The 9,776-nt window shown below is 47.9% G+C and overlaps 1 protein-coding gene across 1 annotated transcript in view; it reads left to right on the top strand.

Moving 5' to 3' along the window:
• The window catches only part of LOC100745168, a 270,561-nt gene that overhangs the window by 240,791 nt on the left and 19,994 nt on the right, over window positions 1-9,776 (top strand). The window contains exon 10 of the mRNA XM_024366882.2: window positions 8,495-8,588. Coding sequence (XP_024222650.1) covers window positions 8,495-8,588 — 94 coding nt within the window. The remainder of the gene's footprint in view (window positions 1-8,494; window positions 8,589-9,776) is intronic.

Below are 9,776 nucleotides of genomic sequence, written 5' to 3'. Positions count from 1 at the left end.
CCCGCCTGTGGCGCGTTCCTCTGGCTCTTTGACGCCACTCACACCCCTATCCGCCACTGTTTAGAAGAACCATGCAAAGCAATCGATTGATTCGATCAAATGTCCACGTCGCGACGATTGTCATCCAAAGTTACAATGGCTCTTCGTTCTCTCTTTTATGCCTTTCCCTTTTTTATCTTCTTTTTCCGTCCCTTTCCTGTTTTCCTTTTGATTCTTTCGGTTGTCCATCGTGTGCGTCGTGGTGGTGTTCCTCCGAACGAGCGCGTTCTTTCGGACAGAGACCAAACCTCGAAGTCGAATTGTGGCCGAAGGGGGAGAGTCACGGGGAGAAAACTTGTAGAGAGAATGCGTGCCCTCGTCCTAGGGGACGGTTCGTCCTTTTCGACAACCAGCCGACGAGCACGGGGCCGTGTGAATATTTCAGAACCGACCGATTCGGACTCCAAAGTGGTTCATCTTTAACTAGTATCTCTCTCGTCCCTTCCATCTTTTTTCGATTGCCTGTTGCGATTGGTTGACGATGGTAGTTTAAGATAATTCTCTTTACGTCTTCCGATAGAACGAGATTTCAAACGATTTTAAACAATTTCAAACGTATAGTCCAATGTATTCGTATTCGTATGGCGTAATCAACAAAGGTGGATTTTTTTCTTCGGTCTGTTCGAACGAATTCGATTGGTATCCTGGTTGATTGACAAGCACCTCGTTAGCGTGTTGTAATTGGTCGACAACGCGACCGCCTTCAAAAACGAGGATTTCGCCGGCTGGAATTACACACACGGGAAATGTAATCCAGCCTCGTCCGCAATTCCCGTCGACCGATAATCTTCGACCAGCGGATACCTTTGCTGTCTGCGTCCGCAAATACGTGAACCGCGAATGCCCGACCGCTGTGTGGAAATGTGTCCCAATATGACGCGCAAACAGACCGCGCTAGCTTGATTATGGGTCAGTCGTAAATTAACATCGTCGATAGAAGCCATTGGTCGTTTAATGGCACCTCTGCGCTGTTTCATACGGACCCGGAACGCGTGAAATCTGCTCTGCACGGATCAAGAGAGACTCTTTAATGCATTGCGAATTCGTCCAGTATTTATCTTAAAAGTAATTTTGCCTGGAAAAGAATCGTCGCTTGACACGAATTTGACATCTACTCTGTAGCGTTCTGTAAATGTCAGCCCGGGTTCAAAGTTTTCTAAAAGAGTGAACGTTGTTGAACTTCCGTCTGCGCGAAGCGAAAGAAACGTGGAAAAAGGGGAGAGGAAAGTTCTTGGCAGGCTGATATCGCTACAAGGAAACGCGAAAGAAAACCGCATTACATGGACTAAGCGTGGAATCGTCGATAAATTCGTAATATCCTTCGCTGTCAGAGCCATTCATTCTCGCGAGTTGCGGCCATTACCTAAGAAGAATAGACACGTACAGGTTGCCATCGCAGGAGTAGTTTCACGCTCGCTGTAAGTTTATTTCCGCGGAACTGGCACCGAGGAAAAAGACGCCAAAGAAAGCACGATGCTACGAAGGGAAATGTCTTTGAAGTTCCAATTTGTTCGATGCCCGTGCTGCTGCGTGGCTTGGTTTGAGGCGTTGTTACCCGAACACACTTGAGTGGTGCCGCTTACGGAGCCGGCAATTTGCCAAGTACGATACTCGAAACTTCCGAATTCGGTTACATTCACGATGCAAACATTCTGCACCGCGTAATTTTTCCGAGAAAATTGCATTTAGAATTGCTTAGAGGATAGAGGGTAGGTGCTGAAATTTTAAATTCCATCCTTCTTCTTTCGTACGGTTCACTTTTTACCACCATGGATAACCGACACGGAACAACGACGCGATTCGATTAACGAACAGATCGCAGGTTTCCGTGACACAAAGCCGCCTCCATACACGTTCTCGACGATCCTCGAGCTCACACTCGTCCGATGACGGAATAATCTTCGAGGCGCGAAATAAACCTCGTACAAGCTTGGTCAGGATACTTATCCGTCAACAGAGGCTGAAGCGAAAGGCTGTCGATCTCAGGTGTCTCGACAACGTCTAGGAAAAGGACGCGAAGTGTGCTAGACCCTGAGCATGCTCACGGATCCGTTCGGTGTGCAAATGAAACCTGGCCAAATTAATTGAACATCCATCTCAATTACGGGGCTCCGTAGGTGAATACGCCGGGGCTAGACGCGTTCCCGTTCGAGATCTTACGCTTGTGTACACTGCATATATTGCCGCTGGCCGCCGACAATTCTATCCCCGCGGACGATCTGCTAGGACAATGCATCCTGGACAGAATAATTCACTGAAGCCATTATGGTCGGTGCAGGACAAGGGCTTTATTATTGACTTACGACTAATAGTCACGCTGTGGATTACGCGCGTGTGTACGGTTCGGTACGCGCTTGCGTACTTTCTCCGTCTCTACAAGCAACGGCGTATTCCCTTCTCTCGCGGCACGGTTCGATCTATTGCTCATTTCCCAGCGAATGCTAATCGAACGGGCCCCGCTGAAACGCCTGGAAATTCACGGTACGTAGCTTCTCGTTCTCCTCGGTGGGTTTCCGAGTGTCCCGACGAAAATGGATCGGTTGCGCGTCCTCCTTCCATTCTCTCTGCTCCACGCAGACGGGATTAGCCGTTCGAGGCGTATCGACGCCGGATTCTTATTAAATCGTCGAGTCGAAGGCCGACGAATTCTTATTAAGAGGAAAGAATCCGCCGATACCTTTGCGCCGCTCCTCTCTAATTTGCCGCCTGGTTTCGATTATGGAGATTACCGAAAAATTATGCTCCACCCTGTTCCTATTCGCCGCGAAATTAAAGCGGGGCAGGGTTTGCGGTTCAATCGTTCCTGGGGATGGATCGTCTGTGTTTTTACCTTTCCACGGGAATAAACGTAGTTCGGATTATAGGGAATAAAGTGCACGTATTTTTAACGAATGCAGTTTAATCTACGCAGTGTTATTTCGTATATTTATCGTCGTTTATGACACCGTACGCTTCACCACCGTTTCAAACGTATAAATCGCTCGACGAACCAATAAATTCGTGCCGCGCGCTTCCTCTTGGTTAATCGGTTTTTTCTTTTTCTATCTTTTTTTATTTTTTTTTTTCTTTATATACGGCTGATCGATCCACAAAGCAAATGCATCGCGTTTCATCAGAATTCGTTGGCCGCGTCATAGTCAGACTCGCCATTATTCCTACACTCGCAACAGCCACTATGTTGCACCCGTGCGTTGATCAGGCATTCTGTCTGTCTCGTGTCCCTCTTTGAAAACGTATCGCCGTGTAATCGATGCGCACTTGGACAACGTTAGAAAAACCTAGTCGATCCCGGATCCTGTCCGGGAGTGAATGAATAAGCAGCCCTCGAATAGGGGTTGATAGCGACGTTCTAACGGTAGAGTCATGCTAATCTGTAAACCAATCATACGGGCCCGTGGAACGGATCCACCCCAATTGGCCGCATCTATATTCCTTGTTCTGCTTCGTGTCCGGATCCGTCCGACCGGATCTTCGCATAGTCTGTCCGAACGATGCATTTCCATATTACAGTAAGATTAATTCGGGCCACGAGCTGGCTTTCCGAAACCCCTGATGAAGTTTGGCAGGTGTCTGACACGCGTCAGCCGTCCCAAAAGCGAGACGTCACTCTCCCGGAGATCGTGGATTTCGGTCAGCTACGTGCTGCCCGATTCGTGGTTTCGTTCGTGCGTTCTTCCATCTCGAAATCGTTAGGAAAAAAGTAATTTTTTCCTGTTTATACGGAACGATTTTTCAAACAGTCCCGACGAAACTCTGTTAATTATTTTTAACAATTACCGTTCCAAGCGGTTCGGAAACTCGCGGTGAGAAGAGGAGAACGAGCTAGGCCGGCTAGCGGGGCCGGAAGAGAACTGGAAACGAAACGCGGATAGGGTTACTAACGATTTCGATTCTGCATCGGTCAAACCGAGCGTTGGATTTTCCGAATGCTTTTTTGATCCCACCAGTCACCGCATACGCCTCGCTGTTGGGGTAGCGTGGTTGCTTTTCGAACAAGCTGACGCGAGCCTGCTGTCTCGCTCACTTTTCAGGCGTCAATGACGCCAATCTCCCGTGTAAATCGCGACATATTTCACCGACTACCGAGGTCGCTCGCGCGTCTCCATATCTGCTCGCACCCTCCCTTCCATGTTTCCGCTTTGACAAACTCGTGATCGGCCTTACCGCGACGCTTCGAATACGCGTCGGATAAAAAGTTCTTTGGTCGTTATCCCGGGGGTTAACGCGTCACGCGGAATATCTCGACGAAGTCGACGAGTTGAAAATACCGTGTTGAGCTGCTATACTTTAGAAGGAAAGGGCAGCAAGAACCGATCATCGTCGCGAGCGCGCTCTCTCGATCTCTCTCGTACGAGCGATTCCTCGCGATGTTGCTGAAATAGTTGTCACTCGTGAACGCACTTTGATCGCTGGAACGTCCAATATTCCACGAGAGTGTCGAGCATATCGGTGAATCGATCCGCGTCGAATATTTCCGGCGACGATCGGCCAGCTCGATCGAATCGGAATTTATTTATAAGCGAGTAAGTCGCCGAACGAACCACGGTGCGGTGAACAAAAACCGGATGTCACGCATATGGCGACGCAATTTTCGGAATTATCGGCTCGTGAACGAGCGCGAGCGTTCCGCGCGTACATGCACGATCGCCGCACGCATCGTCGCTCGTAGACACGACGAAACGAGAGCGAAAACTACCCTCTCGGGTCTGTTTGTTTTTGATATGGTTTTCATCGAACGATCCAGCGATGTTGCACGCGCCAGCTGCGTCTACATGCAAATGGTAAACCGCCTACTTTCCTCGAATGGTGCAGGTAATGGTCTCCACAATATACAGAGATCGTAAAATCGGCCGAGTGTCAGCCGATCGTGTATGATTCGAGTATACGGTATCACGTAATTGTATACGTAATTTTGTAGTTTCATTCTATCTATAACACACGTAAATTCTAGACATCCCGTACACTCTAGAGAGATCGTATCTTTCGAGCAAATTCAGGTTTTCGTAGAAACTTCGCTTTTTCTTTGATTTTGCAATTATATTTCACACATTTTCATGTTATCTCATCTGTTTTGCAATTGTTAGAATTATTGTTTCAAGTATCTTTTCTATGGACCGTAACTATCTAGATGGCCAGTTTTCATCGACATGGCGATGCAATCAACAAACGTGATTTTCGTAACGTTCACACAATTAACCGATAGTAATTGCACTGACGGATGTTATGCTAGGGACATCGTTGGCAGCTACATCATACGCTGATTCAACGCGATTTTCCGCTACGTAAACTAACTTCATCAATGTCTATGCCAATGACCGTATCGACAAACTTCATCTCATACGAATTACAACGCGTTTCCGCTCGTTTCGTATACTTTCTTCGTTAAATGCAAAAAAGCTTCCGTAAGATCCTAGGTTCGATACTCTCGACAAGAGTAAACCAAGTTCGACGAATCGGCCACGCGTTTTAAAAGAAACTCTAACGAATCCACGAAAGTGCCAGGGTTTAAGAAAATGGAAGCGGCTGCGACACCTGTTTCGTTCACCCCGACACACTAACGGCGTTCGAGGCATCTGGAAACTTGCGAATTAAGAGATTCGCGGAGGGGGGGTCATTCGATTATTTCCAGCCATTAAAAGGGTCCCGCGTTTCTTCACGACGACACCCCATTGCAAACGGAACTCCTTTTTCCCGTAGCGTCTTTTCGAACTTTCTTACACGAGTTTTACATTTCGCCAAGAAGGGTGAATTTGAGGAGAAAGAGAGGAACAAACAGCAAGAAGGGAAAGGAATGGGAACGAAGGAAAGAGAAGCGTAACTGGAAGTTGTTCCTCGGCGAAGAAGAAGTCTGTCTTGGACCACGAGCATCGACGACCCCCTTTCTTCTCCCCTTTCGACCCTTCCCGGTTTCATTGGTATTCCACGCGGCAGCACCAATATTGCGTTACTAGAACGCGTCCTGCAAGTGGAATAGACGCGACGCAGGCCACCACGACACTGGCTAACGTCGCTTGTAAGTCACACCATGATGCCTTCTACTCCCTTTTAATTTACACTCGCCGAAATTAATGTTCGCTTCGTCCTCTTCGCGATAGAGACGCTCGGCTTCTTGCTCGATTTCTTTCAATCGCTGGTCCGGGTATCCACCTCGGAAGGGGAAGCTTCTTTAAGAAAGAGAAAATTCTTGTCGCGGAGTTGTTGGTAACGTTTCTTGTACAAATTTCAGTTCGTTTTCTTAAGCGTTCCCTGGGTAGACGGTAAAGCTCGCCTGCTTTTTCCGTGGATGGGACATTTTCATGGGAATTTTTTACGGGGTGGCTGGGATCGTCGTAAGCTTTAAAAGTCTCCGAGGAAAGGATCCTCGATGGCAAGACGTTTCAGAGATGGCTGGCAAAGAGCTACGTAACGACGAGTTTGCGATTGTAATTACAGGATATTTTCTTTAAACGTGTATATTTGAAATTAAACCGATTAATAAATTCTTCTGCAATGGCTCGGTGTTCATGACGAGTAGAACGAGCGAGTGACGTAGCATCGAGAAAGGATTGAAATTCAACGCATTATCAAGCGTACGAGTAACGGCCGCGGAGGGGATGTTTTCCACGCGGTACAACGTCGGGCCAACCCTTCGTTCCTCTCAATTCCGTGCGGGATCGCGGAATCAAGTGTTTGAGATTATGACGGAGGCTTCGGTCACGTATTTCATTAACTGTGATGCCGTCGGTTCCGCTAGGCAGCCGAGGCGCGTAGGGAGAGAGAGAGAGAGTGGCGGATCTCTCGAGGGTGCAGGTAGCCGCGAAATATGTTTGCTTTGCGTTACATCCCCCTGGGATGATCCCGTTATAATTATGAATGTCCTTGTTGTCCCGCAGACCTCTTCTTCGCCTCTTTCCACTTCTTCTTCCCCTCTCCATTAATCTCGTCGAGGATTTCGACGCTTTCGCGTTATCGTCTTTTTTAGATAGGCGAATGGTTCTCGCGATTTTGAAGCGGATAAGTCGTGGATCGCGTTCCCATCGATCGGAATCGTTTTCCCGTCGTGCTTGCAATCGACGAGTATCGAGGAGATTCGTTCTTTTTAGAACGGGCGTACTTTGAAACGAGCAACGACAGATTGGAATTACCATATTGGAGGAGGGACTGGACTTCTTATTTCCGTTTCCTTTAGAGCAGAGGCAGGAAAAAACGCAGCCTGAAGGGTTTCCTCTATCCAAATCGCTCGCTCCATCTTCCGTGCAGTTCTCCTCTTGCGTTGTCCCCTTGCAAAACTATCTCTACCATTCTCCTTCTTACCTTCTCTTTCTCTCTTCTTTCTTCGCTCGCTCAAACTCTGCTCTCGCCACCGAGCTTTCATCTCCCCCTGTTCCATCTCGGGCCTCGAGATTCATCCGATTCTCGTCCACGAAGATTTCAATCTTGTTTGGTCGAGGTATCGACACGTTCTCATCTTCCTCTCGATATTCCCAGCAACCTGCTCCCCTTCCCTTCGTTTTCTCTCTTGCTCACATCCTTCCTACTTTTTGTCCCGTTCCACCCTCTCTCTCTCTCTCTCTCTCTCTGACCAACCTTTCTGGCCGCGAAACGTTTACTAACCCTTGCGAGAGTAAAAGAGAAGATGGTCGATGTCTATATCGATCGGTCAGGACGAATCTAGTGCAGGCTCGAAGGAAATTCCCGGTTGCTTCCGCAGGAAATTCGCGAAACGCCTGGGTCGAGAGACCCTTCATAGATTCGTAGCCTCTTTTCCCATTTTTCTCTCCCTTTTTTTTTTTTTTTTTTTTTTTTTTGTTGGTAAGGACCCTTCGCTAGTCTCGCTAGCAGCACCGAGATGATCTCACGACCGCTCGCAAATCTATGTAACGAGAAACGGACGCAGTCTGGCGAAAGATGGAACGCGAGCTAAAAATCTGGCCGTTGACGCGCTCTTTCTCGGCGCCGGAAAAGACTTTCCCAGTCTATGAATATATTAAAAGCAAACAAAGCCGCTCCTCCCGTAATCCTCGCGTCCTCGTCTCTCTAGAAGCACCGTCTTCGCTCAGCGGACGTAACGCTCGTCCCGTTTATTAAACCGTCCCGCAAACGGTTTCTTAAGCACTTTAAGTTAAGCTTCGTCGTTACCCTCGAAAGACCTGGTTGGTGTCTCGTTCGACGAAAGGAGAGGAAGACGATAGCGGACCTCCATCACGACGAGGAACAATTAAAATCGCGTCCATCGTGCTTGAAAGTGCCTCGCCTGTCGTTATTAAATAACCTAACTCGAAGCTAACTTTGGATAATCAAATTGATATCAATTATCGTCATGCAAATAAAACGAAAACACTCTTTCAAACTTGGAACGTTAATTTGAGGAAAAATGGAATTTTCTTTTTCCTTCGATATTATGAATAATTTTAACGTAACTTTTTGCATGGCTTTTCTTTTTGTCTTTGTTTGACGTTTCTTACATTTGTTACAGACGGAGATCTGCTCGAGTGCCCTGACGGACGTCATCCACGCGGTTATCAACGGAACGGACGGCTGCCTCTTCTGTTTCGGACACGCGGGACTAGGTGAGTCTATCTATGATTTCCAAGATACAAAATCTCCTCTCGAACTGACTTTGGTATCGAGGGATTTCTCACGACGTAGATCCAATAAAAAGCTCGTTAAACATTTTTCATCGTTCCGCGCGGAGTGACAACGTCTTCTGGTTCGCTCCTTTCCGTCCGCACATTGTTCGACAAAGTCCGTCGTCCCCGTAGACAAAACGCCATTGTCCGTCCCTCGAACGGAGCTCATCCCGACAGAGCATGGAAACAATTACATGAAATATGAATACCACGGGGAATTCCTCGTCGCTCTTATCGTCCTACTACTCTCTTTCCCATCGTGGTACGTTCGAACGTCAAGATGCATCTGTTCCAGCTAGAAGTGGGCTTTTTACGCAACTTGTTTACTGCAATTGCAAATATGGCAGAAGTACCGGTGACTCGTTGTCGAAAATTAGATGAAAATCGTGGAACGAAGTTTGTTTTGCATAATTGCACGACTAGTCGAGCATCGCTCGATAACCGCAGAACACAGGGTTATCTTTGGAAACTTGAATTTCACTCGTCTGGGAGGAACTCCCCGATGGAAAAGTCCGAGCTCTATCTCCAGCCACGAATTAACCATTCGCCGGATGAACCTATCGCGACGGCGATTCTTTATTTACACATCGTTCCCCCTGCGTTGCACCGCAGCGTCCATTTTCACCGGCGCGGCAGTTTGTCGCTCGATTTTCATCGTTCTGCAAGAAGCTAAGGGAAAGAAAGAGTACCGGCGCGGTGGGCGAGACGCGCGCGAGTTGTTTTACATTTTAAGTAGTGATATCGAGTTTGCATGCAAATGCATGATTATGCGAGGAAACCGAGGGGAAGGAAGATTTTCTCGGGTCGGAGAAGGAAGTGGCGAGATGCGTGGATACCGGCGGGAAAACGGACGAGGAGAGTAAGGAGGCGAGAACGAGGAACGAAAAGGTGGAGTCGAAAGGAAACGAGATAATGTATGCTACTGGGACACGAGCTTTCTCGCTTTCTCTCTTTCTCTCCCTTTTACCTCTCGCTCCCTTCTCCACGCTCTTCTTCCACCTTTCGAATCTTAACGCACACCGGAGATTATCTTCGCCTCGTCTCGCTGTATTTTCAACGGAAATAACTTCCGAGCTGATGGATTTATGGCAAGCCATGCAAAGAGGCCGATTAAACCTCTCTACCGAG

This window comes from Bombus impatiens, unplaced genomic scaffold, assembly GCF_000188095.3.
Source record: "Bombus impatiens unplaced genomic scaffold, BIMP_2.2 scf_0248, whole genome shotgun sequence".
Classification (NCBI taxonomy): domain Eukaryota; kingdom Metazoa; phylum Arthropoda; class Insecta; order Hymenoptera; family Apidae; genus Bombus; species Bombus impatiens.
This window is presented reverse-complemented; position numbering and strand designations above follow the sequence as displayed.